The sequence below is a fragment of the Pelmatolapia mariae genome, linkage group LG8, assembly GCF_036321145.2.
Source record: "Pelmatolapia mariae isolate MD_Pm_ZW linkage group LG8, Pm_UMD_F_2, whole genome shotgun sequence".
NCBI classification, from domain to species: domain Eukaryota; kingdom Metazoa; phylum Chordata; class Actinopteri; order Cichliformes; family Cichlidae; genus Pelmatolapia; species Pelmatolapia mariae.
This window is the reverse complement of record NC_086234.1, coordinates 17,963,084-17,983,364: the sequence shown is the minus strand read 5'-3', so window position 1 is coordinate 17,983,364 and position 20,281 is coordinate 17,963,084. Positions and strand designations below refer to the sequence as shown.

Genomic DNA, 20,281 nt, shown 5'->3' with positions numbered 1-20,281 from the left:
GGGTATTTCCATTTGTCTTAATTGTTTACCTCAGAGGGATTAGATGTGCATTATGCCAATGTGATGGTGTGTGCGTGTGTGTGTGTGTGTGTGTAACCCCTCCTAGCGGGACCAGCTGGTATGAACCCGTCACTGACGTCACATCTGGAAAACGAAACCGTGAACTCGGAGTTTCCCGAGAAAGACTTGTTAGCCGGAAAGCAGCCGCACTCAGGGCAGTGTTTAAAGTATCTGCGGCGGGGACGGTATGTGACAGTTTGGAGCACAGCTTCAGGTGACACGACACACAGCTACCGTACAGCCGTCACTGGACTGATTTCTGCACGCTCTGACTTTGAAGTCAACACTCACCTGCACCGACTGAAACGTCAACACTGAAGGTGGGAGAGTTTTTGTTGTTAGCGCTGGCACCGCTGTCCCAGAGTGGGATTAATACAAAGGTTACTACTATAACTACAGCATTGTTCAAAGACTGTACTCGTTTTCGATCGTGGAGTGTTTGCACTTGAATATCTTTGGTTCAGGCAGCTGTAAGGACCGCTTATGCTGTACTTTGACGACAGTTAAACAACAAGACCAGCCTAAATAACTGTTATTAAAAATATGACCCAAAATAATGAAAATAAATGCTGTGTGGAAGATTTTTAGGATTATATAAATACTTTAATACATTATAAACACAGTGTTTAGTATTACTACACTTTAATACTATTTTATATTATCGTAAGTTATGTCGTTAATTAGTTAATTAATTTTTATAATTACACCGTTTCTACTGTTGCTGAACAGCTGTTGTCTATGTGCCCGCTTCCTCTTTCATGCAATTGAAAATTAGCAATAAAAACCTGTAATCGTCCCAGCTGCACGACAGCTTTCCTGACATCCGGATGTTCATGCTCAGGTTTCTTCTTAAACTTTTGATAATCTAATGTATATTTGATCGTCATTTAAATTGGCCCCTTTTTTCTGTTAACTCACTAATGCTAATATAATAGTGTCAGTTATAGATTACTTTTTTTGCTGTTGTTGCATGAGATGTGACTAAATAGCACCATCTGCAGGCAAGCATGGAAATATAGTTCAAATGAATGCATAATCTAAACAAGAAAATTAATTATAAATAAATATGAATATACTGTTCTTGACAAATTTGTTAGAGCACTACTCAATGTAAGGTTTATGCCAAAGTACTGGTAATGATCAAAATATGTATTTTTTTATATTTCTGTAAATTTCATCAACAAGTCTGCGCTCTTTAATCAAAATCATATTTTTACTGAAATAATATAAATATTGTTGTCATGTATGATTTTTAAAGTGTACTGTTTTACAAAAGAAAGCAGAAAAAGTAGGAAAGTAAATGATTATTTTTGGATTAAGATGCAAAATTACAGTTATTTACTTTCATTCCTGAACAAAAAATGACTTTGAGTGTTTTTTATGCTTTATTCATTTCTGACTTCTCAGAGAGGACCAGTGTGCCGATTCAAATTTGGATATAAAAACGTGAATTCAGTTTGTTGTTTACTGAATAAATATGAGTCAAAGTTTTTGAGAGATTTCCTCATTATTTTTTTTTTGTTTTCTTCTTTTTATGATTGGTGGGCTATTAAATTTATCTGTATATAAATAATTATATAGATCTAACCTCCAGTACAGACAAGCTATTTTAATGAACTGCCTGAATGAAGGAATAGCCTACATCACATCCAAGTTACTATACAGTGATCGTTCGTATGATAGCAAAAGAGTACAGGATCAGTAAGTTGTGCATCAGGCTGTGATGACACAGCTCACGTTATATTTTCTTATTGTAGAAATGGCTCATTCGAAACCACTGCTCATCCCGTGGCTGAGGGAACAGATTAACAGCAACAAGTATCCTGGTGTCCAGTGGACAAACCCAGAGCAAACAAAGTTCTGCATCCCGTGGAAACACGCTTTGAGACAGGACTCCTCTAACACTGACATTCTCATCTTTAAGGTAACCATCAGGGGCTGACATGACATGACAATCTAATAGAAACCAGTCATGAGCATGAATTTGATATCAGCTATCCGTCCATCTTCTGCTTATCTCATTCTTTGTCCACTAATCCGTTCTTTGTTAGTCTTTAGTCTGTTCACATCAGGAGTTTCTTCCGGCTTTCATCCTGGTTTTGCTCCGCAGGCCTGGGCGGAGGTGAGCGGCAGCGGCCGGGCTAATGGAGACCCCTCAGTCTGGAAGAGGAACTTCCGCAGCGCCCTACGAGCTAAAGGCTTCAAAATGGTGGATGACAACAAGAATGATGCCGCTAACCCCCATAAAGTCTTTCAGTGGCCGGACGAGTCAGCGTCAAAAGGTGAGGACCTGCTGACCATTTGGATCTTAGTTACAGTGGATAGAAAGCAAATTCAAAAGAAATTGATTGCTTATTTCAAGCAAACTCTGCTGTTTGGCACTCAAAATGCACAAAAAAAAAAGATCAGCAGGATGTTATGCTATTTACTCATTTTATAACTGCAATCAATCAATTTCATATTGCATTTGCAATTTAAATCTGATAATGCAATTGTTCACCGCATGCTCAGTTCCTGTCTGTCCATGCAGACCATTTTGCATACACTCATGTCTCTGTATCTCTAACTGACGTGTTTTTCAGAAAATAAAAAAAATGCTTGTTTTCACTCCTGAAGCTAACTCTTGTGCTGGATCCCAGGAGCAAGATGGGGCTGATTTGTTTGCAGATCTGGGCATTTCCATTCAAGAGGTGAGACTGCTCTGTTGGATTGTTTACCTGTAAGAGGACAGATGGTAACAAAAAAGAGGTATTGCTGAAATGCTGGGTATTGATGTAAGCGAATAAGATGTGTGTCGGTGTTATCCCAGACCCAGGGCATCCAGTGTTTAGAAGGATGTCTCTTACTTCCAGAAGGTGCCGTGTTTTTGGGTGAGAGCAATTGCCTTTTTCATTGGATTTAGAAGGGGAACATTAGTCTGGCGCTTATTAGCGACAATCGCCATCTGAATGTGTCTGAACTGGTCCATATCTGCCAGCAGAATCTGCTGCCAGCCCGGATATTCTCCAGGAGTGTCTCAGAGGAATGAACATCAGCCCTGAAGCAGGTAGGCTTATCAGCTCTGCTTATCATTTTCCTCCTCGCTGCTGCAGTCAGAGCAGAAAACAAAGAGTATCCGAGGTACTTTTCTACAAGCTGGTTCAGTTTCTCCAACTTTTCCACAGAGGGCACCGCAGGCTTTGAGCCTCCTCCCGAGCAACAACAGCTGCAGAATCAGGTTGCGATTGGTGGACACCCGTTGCCTGGGCAACAGCAGTATCCAGTAATGTATGAGGGTGCAGTTACTGAAGCTGGGTTGCCTGAGCAACCAGCACATCCAATTGGGGGAGCTGAGGGAGGGGCCTATGATGAGCAGTTGGCGGCACAGTTCCTACAGACAATGCAAAAGACCAGAGATGGAGATAATTTCAGTAAGTTGGAGAAGGGGGTGGGTGGGGGTGGGATGCTGCTGTATCAGACAAATGGGGATTTTTACACAGACACTCTGAAATGACATCCAGCACACACAGTATTCAAATAGAGCATGTTTAACAGGGACTTAAATACAAAGCGCTCTGACAATGTGAATAGCAGGGACAGAGTGGAACTGTAAGCACCTTTCCTCACACACTTCTCCTGTCTCTGAATCCACAGAGACTCAATTCAAGATATCTGTGTACTACAGAGGGGTGAAGGTTTTGGAGCAGATGGTTGAGAATGAGGCTGGAGTGCGCTTGGTCTACAGGTAATATCAAAATGAACGCGACAAATGCTCAGCAGTTCCAGTTCAAATATACTGTAAAACGTGCTTCCTTATTCTCGTTCCTAGAGGGATAAACTGAGGGAGATGCTACTGTTTTTTCTATCTGAGATCAGGAGTTTACATTAGCATGAAGGCATGAGTACCACTTTGGCTTTCCTTTAAAAAAAGAGAAAAGAAATCCTCCCACCTCTAAAGCTCAGTAAATTTTTTTAAATTTAATGATTTATTTATTCAGCCAAGTTCCCCTTCACCAGGCAAAATATTTTGAGGGAACAGAGCTTAGAATAAGGACTGAAAATGTAATCTCTAAATTCACAGTATGCCATTTTTGCCTTCAAAGTTCAAGATTCAACACTCTTTATTGTCGTTATGCACTGTTTACTTCTGTAACCATACTGCTGTGTTTCAACTTAGCATCAGTGCAACAGCTGCAGTGAAAACAGCAATACTGAATATAACATGTGGTCTGTTTAACTTATAACTAATTATAGTTTATATATTGCAGGATTTTTCATTGCTGATATCTTTGATTAAAAAAACACAAAACAGCCTTTAGCAAATGCAGCTGTTTTAAACTCAGCGATTTTCTCCGATAACTGAAAAATAAAAATGCTTGTATTCACATCAGGACTGATCTCAATGGGACAGTTTTGGATCACGAGTCAGGCCTCACTATAGTCTCCCTGCCAAGTCCCGGAGCCATGGTGGATCAAAACCAAGCCAGCCTCACCCAGCGGATTCTGGACATGCTGGGTGATGGCTTGGAAGTTGGCGTGTCGGGCCAAGTGGTCTACAGCCAGCGACGGGGGGAAAGCAAAGCTTTCTGGAGCTTCTGCAAATTTGACCAGAGCAGACAGCCCCAAGAGATTTCTAAACTGCATCCTCAGCCTCTTTACAAGTTCACGGATTTTGTGCGAGGTAGGTTAGAGGAATTATTTTGGCGCTTTTGTGAATTTGGTGGCTTTGGGTACAGTTTTTTTATGTATTGTCTCCTGTCTGCTTAGGAATATTGGACTTCATTGAGGGGAATGCTAAAGAGTGTGCTCCCTGCTCCCTGTTCTTCTGTATTGGGGAAAAGTGGCCTGACCCACAATGCAGGCCTTGGGAGAAAAAACTCATCACAGTGGAGGTGAGGAAACTTTTTGAAAATATTTAAAACATGCATACAGTGCTGTGCTCTCACAGACCTCTAAGCAGTATTTCAAATAGGCAGAGATTTTTTCCCCCTTTGTGCTGCACAAACTTGTATTAAATTTCATGAGTGATCAACCTCTAAAATTGCCCTCTCACGAGGAGGGAGCCGTACTCAGCAGCACTTTTGAAGAGGCAATTTTGCCTCAGTATTGATTAACAGCACAAAGGGAACAAAGCCTGAATACCGGCGCTGACAGCTGATCCTTCAGGTGTAAAAGGTTTTTTTTCTTTTCCTCCTGCTCCTCAGCCTCCACACAGGACGGCACACTGAGAAATCAAAAGCTTTATACAAAAAGTTTCTCAAAGAAACCAGCTTGACGCGTCTCATTGCTCGACCTTTCTCTGATTTCACGGCTACCTTCGAGCTCAAACGCGTCGTCTTGCCCTCACGCCTGACTCCCGCTCCTTATTTATTTTCTCCGCTCAGGTGTGCCTGACTTCGATGGAGTTAATCAAGAACATAGCTGTTGAAAACGGCGCCTCCTCCCTGAAGTCTGTGGAGCTGCAGATGTCCCTGGAGGAGATGATGGAGTACTGAACATTTGGACGCAGTGGCTGTTTTACTAATTTGAGATTTTTAATCTTGGCTTCTTAAAACATCTCAGTTATGTTTGTGAATAATGTTTGATAATGACACTGGTGCTGTGTTGGTTTGTACTTTACCCGGGATCAAACGGTCTAACTTATACTGTATGGAGAATAAGTGTGCACTGATTTCTATCTTAGGATTTTAAAACAAGTCACAGGGACATGATCAGGGTTGTTACTGAAAATCAAGATCACATTTGTACAGTAATGAGCTGATGTCACTCAGGTAAAGAGACATGACTTTCACTCATTTAACATTTTGGGCCCTCCTCTTTTTAAGCTTCACTTTTCCTCTTCTAAACTGAATCTTAATGGCAGTCAAAGTGAAACACCACCCATAAGCTGCTAGTCTTCCTGCTCATGAACTTATTTGTTATAATAATCGGCCTAATGCTGTGAAATTAATGTGTTAAGGGGCGAACAAGTGCAACCTGGTAACAAACCCCCTGCTAAAGTGTAATACTGTAAGTGAAAATGGCATTAGTGCTTTGAATACAACAGAGCCACAGGTAAAAATAAATATAGAAGCTGATTTTAGCAGTGCAGATGTGGCCAGAGCATCTGGAGCTTTTTTGACATTTTTAGCTTAATATGAGGAACATACACCTCAGCAGATGTCATGTGCTACGACACATCAGCGTGCTGTGCAGATAATCACACTGATCGATACCGGAGATTATTCATTTTGAAAACTTTATTGAAACATTAATGGGTAGTATTGCTCTGCTGAATCTACTACATGATCAAAATGGCCTTTTCACCATTGTGATGTCACATGTAACTGTATTGCTGCTCTATGCTGCCAGTCTGAGTCAAAAGAAGAAGAAGTGTGAAATTACCTTTGGTTTTTTTGTCTAGGTTTTTCTTCTTTCTTTTTTTTAAAATATCCTTCTTGAATTTATTCTCTCTCAGCATGACTCTGTTTGGTCGAGAACTACATCACTCTGTCTTTTCACACCACCCATACAGACACAACACATCTTTTCCACTGATGACCTGTACAAGTGAAATGTTTACAAAGTAATATCGATAAACTGAAAAAACTGATGAACAGAAATCAGTCCTTGTCTCCTTCCTCTGTTTCTCCGTCATTCTCTGACTCAGACCTCGCCTCCTCAGAGAGAGGATTTTCCTTCAGTCCTGACATTGGGACGAGCTTCCCCTCTTCATCCACTCCCATCGGCTGGATGATGTTGTCTCTGTAAAATACACGAGATGCAGGCGATTTGATCACCAGCAGTAACCTGGTTCTCATCCCAGTACATATGCACTGAAGTCTGGTGGTAGTCTTTTAAGTTTATAGTACCTATGTGAGCTTTAACAGCCTAACTGTTTAATTCACCATCAATCTGCTGTATTATGCAAGAACAAGAGGAACACTTGAGTTTTACAGACCTTACTGTTTCTTGCCAGTATACAATTTTAATGATTACTTGACCCATTAATGCTCATCAAAGAACTTCCTCTGCAGCAACACATTGAGACGCTGCAGATTATGCGCTGGAATTAGCTTTTGGTTATATACACATGTACAGTCTGCTCGACACTTTTATTGCAACTCTGTATTTGTACCTTAATAAATTAAATTCTGTAAACTTTTGCTGTGGTGTGGTGGCAATCAGTTGACGTTTACTGTATTCATTAGAAACATCTGAGACTTTTGTGTATCTCTCATGTTTGTAGCTTTTTGACGTTTTGCTTACCTGGACAGCTTGTTGAAGAGCATGATCAGCCTCTTGGCCTCCTCCTCCTTTTCCTCCTCTGTCATGCCCTCCATAGGGTCTGGCTGCTCTGCCTCCACCCGCCCCGTCACTGGGTTAATGCGGTCTTTGACCTGCCGGTACTCCTCGGTGTCTGAATCAGAGTCGCTGGAGTACTGGGTATCAGAGGTCCTGGGCCCCTGGCCTCCCAGGAGCCCCCTGGTGGCCAGCAGACCTGCTGCGTTACCGTAACCCGTGTACTTCACAAAACGCCTCACTGGGAAAAGAACCGTTGGTGTTCTCAATAAGGCACGAAAGAAAAAATGCAAAAAGAGCTACAAAAACATTTCAACACCACTGCATTCACAGATTAAATTTAAAATAATGTATATAATCACTGAAAACATGACTATCAAGACTACATAAAATAATAATAAAGACATAAACACAAATATTTAAAAGGTAATAAGAGTTTTTTTTTTAAAGCACAATAAAAACTAATGACGCCCGTTGTTTAAATACCATCTGATCATTTCAATATGCATTTTTCTATTTTTATCACCAGACTGTAACTTCACCCTATTTTTATTAATCCACATATTGCTTCTTCTTACCATTTTCCTTGCAGAGGACAAAGATGAGGTCAGCGGCACAGTGTTTGAGGTCTGTGTCCAGATGAGTCATAAGACGAATCAGACGGCTCTTTACTGTGGTGCCTTCCTCTGGCCTCTGTGATACGTCTCTCAGAGGAGGCAGGATCTAATGAGGGCGACACATTATAGCTTTAATTCTCTTTAATGTGTTTTGTTTCTTCTTCTTTTTTAAATAAATACGAGCAAGACCATTTTGATGCTTGCAAATGAAGCAAAATGTGCCGTTAACCTCAAAACAATGATGGATTTCAAAGTCTGAGACAAATCAAATATATAATGAAAAATCCTTTCTCATAGTCAGTGTGTTGGAGGGAGGAGAAGGGTGTTTAGGGATGAGCTGGAACAAGTCTGCCAACTCACATCTTCCCGGAATTAAAGGATCTGCTGTCTTTGTGCTAAAGTCTTCAGCAACCGCTTATTTTTTTAATGTTTTTTTTAGTTTTTCTTTAAACATTGGCTGCTTTTTCACTCACTTTTAGCTCAGTCCTTGCACCTGACCATTTTCAGAGAAACATGTATTGTGTTCATTAAGCCACTTAACACTGAACAATGAATTACTCAAGCATAAAAAAGGGATCTAACTCATAGGATGAACCAGTTTAAACTGGATCTTTAGCAGCCTGTCACCAAAACATACAATTAGTGCTACTTTTCTTTGTATCTATAAAAATCCCAAAGGTAACACAGCTGGACAGGCATAAAATAGTATTTTGCACCAACGTGGTGATTCTCAAAGACTATTATCCAAAAACGTGGCACATCTCAGCATGGTGTGCATTCAAGGAAACTGGACAAATGGAGAACAGAAGAGGAAGTTGTAAACTTGTCTGTTCCAAATTGTCTTCAGTATGTACGAGGAGGTCAGGAGAGATGTAAAACAGTAAGTGTTAACATGCATCTTTAGAACTGGGAGGCCAGTTCATGGTTTTGGGTTGCTTTTCAGTCAGTGGTGTTGGGGGATCCTGTCAAAAGTGATGAAATTATAAATCAGGCAAGTGCCATCAGATTTTCATTCAAACATGTGATTGGCAACACTTCATTTTTCAGCATGACAACAATCCCAAACACACTGCCAGTGCATGGATTGGCCTTCCCAGAGCCCGGACCTCAATGTTACTGAGGCAGTATCGTATCATCTTTACAGATAACAAAACAAAAGACAGCCAACATCCAAAGAAGAACTTTTTTTAGAGAACTAATCCTGAATACTACTTGAAGAAATTACAAGAAAGCTACCTAAGAGAGTTCAGGCTGTGTTGAAGAATAAAAGCGGTTATACTGTATTTCTATTTTTTCCAACAATATATATAGAAATGAGGGGTGTCTCAAGACCTTTGCACAGTACTATGCATACTACAAGTGAGTAGTCTTATAGTTTTCAGTCTTATAGAGTTCAGGCCTGCACAGGTCAGGTGTTGGTTGGTTACATGCAAATGATCAAAAGCATACTGGACATTAAACATGCTTCGAATATTTTGGAATCAAAACATCAAAAAGCTAAACACAGGAGCTATCTCTGAGGTGTCGTATATTACATATTTTCTGATGTAGTGCCGTGTTTCTCTGTGAGCCCTGCAGCTCTCCGTCAGCAGATTGAGGATTGGTGTCAGCTTCTCTTTGATCTTATCTCCCTGAAAAGCACATAAAACAAATCCTCTCGGTTATTTCCGTAATACCAACTGCTCCCTTTTTCACGCTGCAAAATATAAACTTTAAGAACAAATCACTGAGAAACCCCCCCTCACAAACACACAAATGGATCAGAAAAGACTCTACAAACAGAACTCTTTTCTACTCCCTCACCGCCTCCAGGCGTCTCTCCATGAACATCAGCAGGGTGTGGACGCAGTCCATGTTGACCCCCTCGCACTGCTCTGAATCTGGGTCCAGAGGCACCGTCAGCAACACATCGAGACACTGCAGAGGAAGCGCTGACAACAGGTTCACTGTGTGACTGCGGGAGTGAGAGAAGGTCACGGCAAAGGAGTGAGTGTTGATAGAAGAGAGCGGGGAAAACCTATTCCCTGCTCTGCTTTTCCTTGTTTTTTTAGACATATACTGTTAGACTGGAGGTCAGTGTATATGCAAGTAATCCCTGTGATAAATAAGGGTTATTTTGAACATTGAACCATGCAAAGCTACTCCAATAGAGCCTGAAAATAAAAAGGAGCTGAAAATGATCAGAGCAGATCCCCCTTTAAACATTTGGTGTTGTTTGGCTAGATGGATTATACACTGTTTCATCCAAAATGATAACAAATGCTACTCAAATACACTATTATTGGAATTATATCTCAAAATTTTCTTTTTATAAGAACATCTAAACCTATTAAAAATGCATTGATTTCTATATATACTTGGGATTTTAATCAGACCTGCAGCTGAAGATTCAATCTATCTGGAAGTCTCAAATAAGCAAGGAAAAGGAGGGTGCGTGTTATTAAACTCATAATTATAGACTCATCCTTGTTGCTTCAAATGTTATTAAAAATAGTGCTTCTGCATGAAAGTCATTTTGCAACCCCAAAAGAATTTCTGAAGCTTTATATCTCATTTTATAGTCCATCGTTTAAACCAATTATAGCTGCACAGTATGTGTTATAATTGCACGATAGTAAATTATGAGATTATCAAGCCTGAATATTTTCACAGCTTGGGTTTTGTCACGTTGTGCTCACCCCTGCAGTTCATCTGTGTCTTCTAACAGGAGACACTTCCTCATCAGACAGAGGCGCAGGATCGCCACCAGGTGTCGGTACAGAGCCGCGTCATCCTGATGAAAGGCACAGACGCAGCTAATGCCTCTCTTCAACTGTCCAGTTCTTTCGCACATTTAGCTTTTATATGATTGCATATTTGACTGATAACATATATATTGTATTAAAACTCCTGTAAAAAGTAAACATGAAAGCAAAGCTTCTGAAAAATGCGAGGGCCGTTACACACACCTCACTTGGGTCCTGCTTGTGGGTGCTGTGCGTGATATTGAAGAGAATTTTGAGGATCTCTGTGACGCGCTGAGAGGTTTCCAGAGAGATGGGCTGTGCCTGTGGGTCCAAGACGCACTCATACTGCTCCTTCCACTGCACCTCCAGGCAGCTCTCCAAGGCTGCTGTGAGGATGGAAACCCCTCCCTCCTGGAAGAGAATAATCAGTGTGAGGGCAGTAACGAGGAGTAAAACAGGAATAACTTTGGACTATATGACATCGTGCGACCTGTTTAAGCTGGGTGCTGAGCTCTGGCCGGAGTGCAGTCATGAGGAACATGAAGCGCAGTTCATAAAACTGAGCACTAGAGGGATTCGACCAGCTGACACTGGATGATACGCGCTCTATGAGACCACACATGAGCCTGATGGAAACAAAGGAGATAGATGTGAACTTTCCAGATGAAGCCAAATGCAACTTATTGCAAGTGAGAATGACACTATCCTCGGGTTAGTACTGTTTCAGTCCCCTGTCCTTCTATTTGTCATAATAACCTTTACCAGGCATGAGAGTTGTTGCTTTCACAGGTATAAATAAGTGAATATATGTTTTTTAGGTGCTTTGCGATTATTATAAGCTGCTGAAAATTACACAGTTTATGGGAACTGATGCGATTGTGTGTGCGTGTCGAGCCTACCTGAGAGCACTGAACCTTTCCTGTGCCCAGGCGCTGTTGTACACCACGTTACACAACACCTTCATGGCCTCTTTTCTCTTTGCCTCCTCTCCGGACTCCAACTCCTCCACCTCTTCCTCCACATCCATCTTACTCTCTCTGCGGTCCCTCCGCCCTCGCTCCAGGACCCTGTGATGCGTCCCACCTCTGTGCAGTTCGTTGATGCTCGTCCTGTGGCTCCCAAACCAGCTGATGCTGTCCAAATCTCCGCTGTTGGTGATGCTGATGTCACTTTTGGCATCCTCGTCGAAGGCCGGCGGCTCCTCGTTTTGGTCGTTAGTTTCAGCTTCAGCTTCATCCTCATTAGTGTGACCCTGCAGCACTTTGGTTTCGGTGAGAGAGGCAATGATGTTATCGTAGAAATCAGAGTCGGGGTCGCTGACTTCATCACTGATGTCACTTGTGGTCAGCCCGGCTAGTTTGGCCAGAGTCAGGAGAGCGCTGTCGGTCACCAAAGGCCCCAAGACCTTTTGGTCCCGGGACAGGATCCTCAGGGTGCGTAGGCATACTCTCAACAGGTGACATTTGACTTCCGTCCTTATGAACCTCACAAGGACAACACCTAAATTCTGAGAACATGAGCAGAAACATGTTTGCAGGAATTTATTATAATTTTATATATAACTTTATTATATTGTAGGACTAAGAATATCACATCTGGGCAAGCAGAGAGTGACAGCATCAGATCACCTGTCTGAGGATTAGTCCTCGATCCTCCAGGTCGTACTCATCCAAGTCGGAGTCAGAATCAGTGTAGTCCCTCACTTTATTCTTCCTGAACTAGTAAAACAGTGCAACAAGGATTACTGGATTTCTTTACGGTACTTTTCATGTGCAGTGCTTAATTATTTCCAAACTGTGGCAAAACCCTACCTCTTCTAGTCGCCTTTGCTTAAGAGATGGTCATACATTAGACAGGAAATGTAGCAGAAGAGAGAGGAAATAGTGCTGTTAGAAGTCCCTCTACAAGTTCACAGTATGGCATTTTCCCTAAAAACCTATTTACAAAGCTTAGGAGCAATTTACTGATGGGATGAGGTCATTCCTAACCCAAAAGAAGGGGTATCTTTGCTGGGAATGACAATCAATTAACAGGGGACAGTGAAGGATATCATAACATATTTATTAATTTGAAGGTAATTAGAAGTTTTTTCTAACCCAAACAATTATTCACTCACTCTGCCTGGATTCAATCTGCCTGAGCAGGTAAGGAGAGAGGATCAGAGACAACTGATACAGCAGAATTACTAATCATAGACTCTGGAGTGTGTAGGGGTTGGGAGGGGCGGATAAGTCGGAGGTGTGCCGTGAGAGGGAATAAGGTGACGTTATAAGGAGCACCAGGAGGACGTGGGTTTATGCCTGTAAACTTTCCTTCTGGTGCAGCAACATAAACAGACTTACTCTCCGTCTTTCCCTCTCCTCTGTGTCAAAGAAGAAACACTGGGCATACTACAGGAAGAGAAATAATGACACACACACACAAAAACAACAGAAAAACAGTGTCATGAGCAGCATTAGAACTTGTGAGAAATACATAAGCTTCTGTGTCACATCACCTCTTTGTTGAACTCCTGCAGCCTTATCTGAACACCATTCTCATTTCCCTGCTTGATGCACTGGATTATCCCCTCGATGTCCACGTTCATGCTTCCTAAACACACACACAAGCATGCACGCACGCACACACCCACAGACAATTTAGGGCATAACAAAATGAAAGTTACACAACAATAACGATGGTCATGGCAGAGGTTATGTATTGTCAAACAGAAAGAAACCATAAATACACAATAGAATAGCACACATTTGGTCTGTTGTTCATCCAGAATATAAAGTAAAACCCACTAAATATGAAATGAAATGACAGCTAGCTGCTCATCCTTTCACTTCATCTTCACAGCTACCACATAACTGATCACTGATAAATGTTTCCTTAGCAGTTAAAGTGAATCTGTATCTTTTATATAGCAGGCACTAACATCAACACTACACACACATAAAAAATCTGCAGATAGATTACCGTGCTTCACTGAACCTACCTCGCGCAGTTCAGTATAGTAGTCAGGTGATAAACTGTATACCTCAAATATGACAAACCAAATCACTGCTCCAACTTTGCTTCAAGTCGTCGCCAAGCGTTTATTTCTCCAAGTACGTGCCCCGAGTCCTGTGTTCAGCTTTGAATTTGCTCAATTCAATCACTCTCCATGCACTCTCATTCTCTCAGCCTATCTCTCTCTCACTCTGTCTCTCTCGCTTTAATCCAAGAGAGATGCAGGAGACCTGGAGTGTTTATGGTTATAATCCACTAATGGACTCTAAGCTTATAACTCTCAGTGTTGACCCTCTAACCTTTTATGGGTTTGCCAGACTTATTCTGCACAGCCCTTTCACTTTCTGTCCAGCTTTAGCAGAATTTTCTTCACATCTGCTGAAAGCCACTAAAACAAGCAGTCAGGGCGTGCTGTTGCATAACTATGCTGGAGGTACTGATGGTTAAAACACTGTTAGAAATGCATCAGGAAAAGACACTGTTTATTCACTTCAGAAAGTATGTAGTTAAAGATTTGTATTCTTTTATCTTTCAGCAAAATATTTCAATACATTCCTAATTGGAATGCACCCCAATTACAGTACATGTACCGTACTTATATTTTTGTTCACTATTTATTTTAGTATTGATTCTGTCTCCTTCCACAAGATGGCACAATTTCCCCGGTTGAGTCAGCTCACACAGGCACAATGTATGATACAATTGTGTATTATAAAATCTATTTATTCAAAGTAAATGTTAGCATCTTTCCCTTGGCCATAATGCACAGATATTGATACTCTGTACCAAATGACCTGCAGTAAAATCAATCTGCACTGAAACACAAGTGAAACTCTATTTTCTTTCAGTAAGTACACTTTGTTTGTTTTTAGCTTAGATAACCTACTTAAGGCACACCTGGTGTCCTGGAAACCTTCACACACTTGCAGCCAAGTATCCTGAACACCCTGACAGATGAAAACTGTGAGACAATGATGCATGAGTGAATGACAGGCTTTCCTGGCAGGATGCGTACTCTTGCACTCATTCGGTAGAGGAAACAGGCTCTGGGCGCTGGAGCTAGATAACTGGTGGCTGCAGGCTTACAACAACAGGATGCACGCTACGTCAGAAATAGTGGGAGAAATGTCAGAGGGGTCTTCTCAAGTAGGAAGTGGAGGCATATTTCTTCAAGACGAATTACAAGTAGGATATCAACAATACCGACTTTACAAGAGATGAATGGGCCTGAGTGACCTTTAAAAGCAGTAAAAGAAAACAGCAGTTATTAACGTGAGCCAGGATGGTACGTCTAAATTGTCCTGACACAGACAAACATCGTGGCTATATTTTTTAACACCTTTGTCGCAATACACGCATGTAGCTTAAACATAAACGACCTCTATGTACTGAGGCTCGTAACGTCATTCCACTTGAGAGAATTTCTTTTGAGTTGCATCAAGTAGGATCTGCCTCACTGAATATTTTCAAAGCAAACAAATCAGAAACCTACAGACTGGCTGTCAGCAGCTACAGAGTGTCATTTACAAGCGTCACTCATTGACGGTGACTGACGGTTAGAATGTAGGTGTAAAAATTTAATGACTCTGCATCTGTCTGGCGACACCAAGGCCCTGCGGGGATCATCTTTCCAACCTTTAGGAGACACACCCTGCTCAGCTCATATGCCTTCTTTCCACTAATTTATGTCTTCTATTCAGAGAGTGAATAGTAGAGAAGAATGTGAAATATTCAAGGATCGCTGCTTTTTCCTCTGCACTTGGTTATCAGAGTGGATCTTCTATGTGTGCTCTCTTTCTGCAGTTAATTTTTCTGTTTAAGTCCTCTATGATTCCTGAATGCATTTACTGTACGGTGGACCTGGTCTCACATTAAACATTGGAAAAACATGCATGTAGGATTCCAACAAAACTCTCTTTGTTTTGACATAATCATATATTTTTTTTAAAATGTTTGTAATTTGGCAGAGCATGGCCTGAGGACAACAGGAGCTCAGCATGAACATTTAAGGCTCAAGGATCTGCCTGGATGATCAAATAATGTAATATTGGTTTTGTTGCTGCTGAGGTCTGTGAAGCTTAGCTGACATGTTAGGACTTCCAGATAATGTAACAGAGACTGCTGGGAGTTTATAAAGTTGAACTTCAATAGTTGGTAAAACTAATTATCATCTGTATAATAGAAAAAAAGGATGGTGTGTTCATACGCCATACTAAACTGAACATATTTATATGTAAAGAAAAAGATCAATATTTGACCCTTCAGCGACCCCACAGGTCAGGAGAGTGGGTGAGGCTGAAAATTCACAGAGGCTCAGAGAAGAAACGCTTCTGCTCATCAAGTATTACTTGAATAAACACAGAGTGAGACCTTAAATATTGCACACTGTGCCAAATAATACAGGATACTTTGATCTCTAAATTGCTCTGGATGGAACAGCAACAGACCCTAATGCTTCTAAATGGGATGAAAACAGCAATTTTCAAATACTTTTGCTTACTTTAATCCAGTGGATCTGAAACTGTGGGGCTGCTCCCCTATGGGGGGGGTGTAGAGCCAATGTATTAGGGAGGCATGGATGACCATGGGAAAAATATCATTCTAATAAATATGATTTATGTAAACAAGAATTTGCTGAGGCTATAGTGCTAAACTTTGTTTCACTAAAACTTAATCTGAATCATTTTTTTATTATTAAAGGCTGATATAAGAAATTGTAGGTTGGAGGCATGAAAAATTACTGCCTTACTCAGTCTTCGTACAATAGCATTCATTCCTTTGAGGCCACAGCCATGCTCAATATTAAATAATTACTCTTATTAAAAGCTACTGGCTGCCAAATGCAATTACCTAGGTTTGAAATGGTTCCACATTCATTTAGATGTGTAGAAGGAGACAGGAGGACAACAGGAGTAATTGTACATTCCAACTAAGGTGTGCAGAAGAGCATCTCTGAATGCATAACATATCAAACCTTAAAGCAGATGAGCTAAAGCAGCAGAAGACCACAACGGGTGCCACTCCTGTCGGGTAAGAACAGGAGACTGAAGCTACAATTCAGACAGCTCACCAAAACTGGTCAGTAGAAGAGTAGAAACTATTGTCTGCTCTGTTACAACATTCAGATGGCAGGGTCAGAACTCGGCATAAACAACATGGATCCATGCTGGCTTGTGTTGGCAGTTGCTGGTGGTGTAGTGGTATGAGTATTGTCCATCATGTCCATCCCTTTATGATCACATTACTCATCTTCTTATGGCTGCTGCCAGCAGGATAAGTCAGTCTGGTTTCCTGAACATGACAAGTTCACTGCACTTGAGTGATCTAGGTAATCCCCAGATCTCAATCTAATAGACAGAAAAATAGAGAAAGAGATCAAAATCTCTGAGAAATGTTTCCAGCACAGTGTTGAATTTATTGGCTGGTGAGTGTATGTTATAAACTAGAATGTCAATCGTGGTTAGGTCCATCACAATTGATGATCCATCACACAGTGAAATGCAAATGAGTGAAATGCATAAAGTATTTTTAGTTATAAGTTATAATCTTTTCTTGTCATTGGCTGGCTGTGTTCCATAAACTCATTATTAAAATCCATTGTGCCCCTCACTGACGTTTCAAAGAGTCATTTCCAGGACCAAATATCAACACCTTACCAGTAATTTAGGAGGAGTAGCAATTCTCATGAAAATGGAAAAGTACCCGTAAGACAGCCAGTATGACCTTGACCACAAGCACAAGTTGGGTAAACCCCCACTAGGTGGTCCTTGTTTGCAACTTTCACTAAAACCTGACCAGTATCCTGTGAGGAGTATTGATTTATTGTGAATTGTCGAGGAACAGACAGATGGATGGGCCGATGATGGATACCTCGCAATCGCATAAGCTCATCGTTCCTCCAGTCAGATGAGCTGGTGATTGATTTGCTCAAGGTTAGGCAGCAGCAGGTGTACAGGGACTGTTTTACCAGGACGCTGGGCTTTTTTTCTTTTTTTGAGATGCAGCCCCTCACGTCATCACTTGTTATCCCATCAACACTTGTCGTAATCCACGCTTAATCATATGTGAGTTCATAATTATTTGAGCGCTAATGCTCTTGAGTACACGCACGCCAGCGATGACTCAGTGTATTATTCTGACAATGCAGACTGCCCAGATGGTAGTCACAGGAAAGCTGCACAATGGACTCTAGAGCGGAAGCTGTGAATCAGAGAGAAAAGAGCCGGTCTGAGAAACAGTGTGTAGGATAAAAAACATTAAATGTGACACTGGCTCCCCATGGATTTAGTGCATTATTAAAAGATTAGGAATTATGGGATAATTTCCTAGAGAGGTGTTAGCATGAGGCCAAGTGCCAACTTTGATCTTTTGTTTCTGTGACCAATTTAAATGTGGATGAGAGTTCCTGAATGTGAACTCTCATCCAAATATGCCTTATTTCATCATCAACACCTTAAGGAAAACTATAAGATCAAGGAGTTGTTTTTGACATTATGTTTGTGGTGAGGTTGATATGAGTGAAGGACACTGCAGAAATAAACATGGTGACGGCCAAAGTGACTCAAGGGAAAAAGGCACAGGAAAAATGGGGCGATAAAGAAAAGCCTGGAGGAGAACTGGGGTTATTTTGGGCTCGGCGGGCTTCCTGCAGGTGATGGAAATGAAAGAAAGATTTCTGGAACAATTGCTCAGCAGCAAGTGAAACTGAGGGAGGAGAGAGATGGAGGAGGAGTGGGGGGCTGTAGAGCAACAAGTGAACATAAGAATCGATGTAAACATCACAGAAGGTCACCTTAAGTTTAAGTCCAAAGTTGTGTTTGGAGGCCGTTGTTTAAAGATTGTTTATGCTGGCATCACAGCTCTTTTAAGTAGGGAATAAAAAAGTGTGTGTTTGTTTGTGTGTGTGGGAGTTCATTTGGCAGTATAGTCAGTGTGTTACAGACACACCCCCTCATCCCACCATCACACTATAAAGGACCAGCGTTAGAAAGGGATGACAGAGTCAGACATCCAACAACCAGCAAGTTGTGTTGGTTTACTCAACAAGCCACAGCAGGTTTTAAGCTCTCCTTTTGCGGTAAGCATCTTTTGAGATTAATTTTTATACGATTCTAAAAGCTTTCTGAACACATAATTATTATTATTATCCCATTTGACTTTTATGGTTAAATCATTTTGTGCTTCTTCAACAATTGGGTCAGAAGAGCATTTTTTCTTTAGCACCACACTTATTTATTCAATCTATTAAATTGTAGGGCAGTGCGTTATGGAGATAGCTGTTCTGCTGCTGCTGACTGTCCCTTTGACTGCTGCCTCCCCACTGAGAGGAACTCAAAGGTGAGTGAAAAAACACAGGGAACCACACAACTCACAACGGCACACATAATGAAGTATCACTCTCTACCTGGCAGTAGAAACGCAACATCAAAACATGCTTGGGATGGTGGGAAATTAAAAAAAGTTTTTAAAGCAGAGCTTCTTATTAGTGTATCTCTAAGTTATATTATTGTAAATTACAGGTTACTTAATAAATTCCATATCCTGTTGGAAACACAGGTCAGACGCAGACGTTGTCCTACCAGGAGCAGCGGTCCGAGATATAGGAGGGGAAAGGTCAGAGCACCATGCTCCATTACTGAAGATCATCCCATTCACCTCAGAGAGCAAACATCTGGACCTGGAGGCTCTGAGACACAGGTACAAAGGATGTGATAACGTGCTGAGAGTGGCTGTCAATAGAAAAAGAGCATTATTTAATCTGAAAAACTAAATCAAATAATTTGTTAAAATTACATTAAATTAAAAAAAAATTATGGTCATGTCACTATCAGTCCTTTATTAGAGGGTAAACATTGTGATTGATTTTCAGAAAGACACCACTTTTTTTCTAACTTCATTCATAACTGCATTTTTTTTATATATATATGATGTTCTGCACGCTTGAGTTTGATGTTCAACCTTCTCATTTTCATCACGACAGCATGGGCCTGAAGCCACGATTGCCGCGTGCACTTCAGCGTGGATGCCAGCTCGGGACATGCCAGCTTCACAACTTAGCCAGCACTTTATACCACTTCAGCAAAGGAAGCGGAAAGGAGGAGTCAAAGAAGGCAAAAGATCCACAGGGCTACGGCAGATAGGACCAAAAGGAATGTCAGCAATTAAGGACTGAAGGGGTGGAGAGCTGCCCACATAGTTTTCCATCTATTGAAAACCAAATATCTCTATGTCTGCTCTGACTGACTGGTACTTATTAGAAATCTATGTTCGTAAATGGTGTTGATTTTTGTGTCTTGTGTGAAACACGTGTTTTATACTTTAAATATGTAAATATTTAAATACGATATGCAATAAATATTTAAGAGAATCAAGTTTGTGGTTTTTATGTATAGTCTTAAAGGAAAAGTATAGCGCAATCCTACCTGCTACATGATCGCCTCTCATAAAGAGCCTTTGAAATGGTACAGATAGAGGACAACTGTGAGACATCTATAAATTCCAGAAAGATGAAACAATGACCTGAATTTCAGCTGAACAAGACTGTAATTTGCCTTTGAAACAAAACCCCTGCAGGCAGGAGTTTTTGTTGTTCATTCTATTGTTCTTTTTACTTCTGACGGAAGT

The 20,281-nt window shown here is 41.0% G+C and overlaps 2 protein-coding genes across 3 annotated transcripts; one reads left to right on the top strand and one right to left on the bottom strand.

Annotated features, from left to right (window-relative positions):
- Positions 1 to 189: 189 nt before the first annotated feature.
- Positions 190 to 6,138, top strand: irf3 (interferon regulatory factor 3). 2 transcript variants are annotated; one of them, XM_063481332.1, is made up of 11 exons: positions 190 to 380; positions 1,818 to 1,984; positions 2,171 to 2,342; positions 2,677 to 2,750; positions 2,870 to 2,930; positions 3,041 to 3,106; positions 3,225 to 3,470; positions 3,694 to 3,784; positions 4,431 to 4,720; positions 4,807 to 4,931; positions 5,424 to 6,138. In XM_063481332.1, the coding sequence occupies exons 2-11, from the start codon at positions 1,820 to 1,822 to the stop codon at positions 5,532 to 5,534; spliced, it is 1,401 nt and encodes a 466-aa protein (XP_063337402.1). In that variant the 5' UTR covers positions 190 to 380; positions 1,818 to 1,819; the 3' UTR covers positions 5,535 to 6,138. The 2 variants fall into 2 exon arrangements, with proteins under 2 accessions (XP_063337402.1, XP_063337404.1); XM_063481334.1 differs by lacking the exon at positions 190 to 380 and having other exon boundaries at positions 1,873 to 1,984; positions 2,643 to 2,750.
- Positions 6,139 to 6,260: 122 nt separating this feature from the next.
- Positions 6,261 to 13,880, bottom strand: si:dkey-94f20.4 (synembryn-A). Its single transcript, XM_063481331.1, has 14 exons — positions 13,644 to 13,880; positions 13,161 to 13,255; positions 13,006 to 13,053; positions 12,475 to 12,492; positions 12,292 to 12,381; positions 11,563 to 12,170; positions 11,154 to 11,289; positions 10,886 to 11,074; positions 10,616 to 10,710; positions 9,741 to 9,891; positions 9,473 to 9,568; positions 7,899 to 8,043; positions 7,288 to 7,561; positions 6,261 to 6,783 (listed from the first exon to the last, which is right to left on the bottom strand). Exons 2-14 carry the CDS (start codon positions 13,248 to 13,250, stop codon positions 6,642 to 6,644), a joined length of 2,082 nt encoding a protein of 693 aa, XP_063337401.1. The 5' UTR covers positions 13,251 to 13,255; positions 13,644 to 13,880; the 3' UTR covers positions 6,261 to 6,641.
- Between the last annotated feature and the right edge of the window lie 6,401 nt (positions 13,881 to 20,281).

What these genes read in the sequence shown, in the direction of transcription:
- irf3 (XM_063481332.1), top strand. Translation starts at nt 1,820, where the DNA reads ATGGCTCATTCGAAACCACTGCTCATCCCGTGGCTGAGGGAACAGATT. An exon ending in GGACGAGTCAGCGTCAAAAG is followed by an intron (nt 2,343 to 2,676) that starts GTGAGGACCTGC and finishes TCACTCCTGAAG; the next exon opens with CTAACTCTTGTGCTGGATCC. An exon ending in TGGGCATTTCCATTCAAGAG is followed by an intron (nt 2,751 to 2,869) that starts GTGAGACTGCTC and finishes GTGTTATCCCAG; the next exon opens with ACCCAGGGCATCCAGTGTTT.
- si:dkey-94f20.4 (XM_063481331.1), bottom strand. Translation starts at nt 13,250, where the DNA reads ATGAACGTGGACATCGAGGGGATAATCCAGTGCATCAAGCAGGGAAAT. An exon ending in ACAAGCAGGACCCAAGTGAG is followed by an intron (nt 10,711 to 10,885) that starts GTGTGTGTAACG and finishes GCCTTTCATCAG; the next exon opens with GATGACGCGGCTCTGTACCG. An exon ending in TGGAGAGACGCCTGGAGGCG is followed by an intron (nt 9,569 to 9,740) that starts GTGAGGGAGTAG and finishes TGTGCTTTTCAG; the next exon opens with GGAGATAAGATCAAAGAGAA.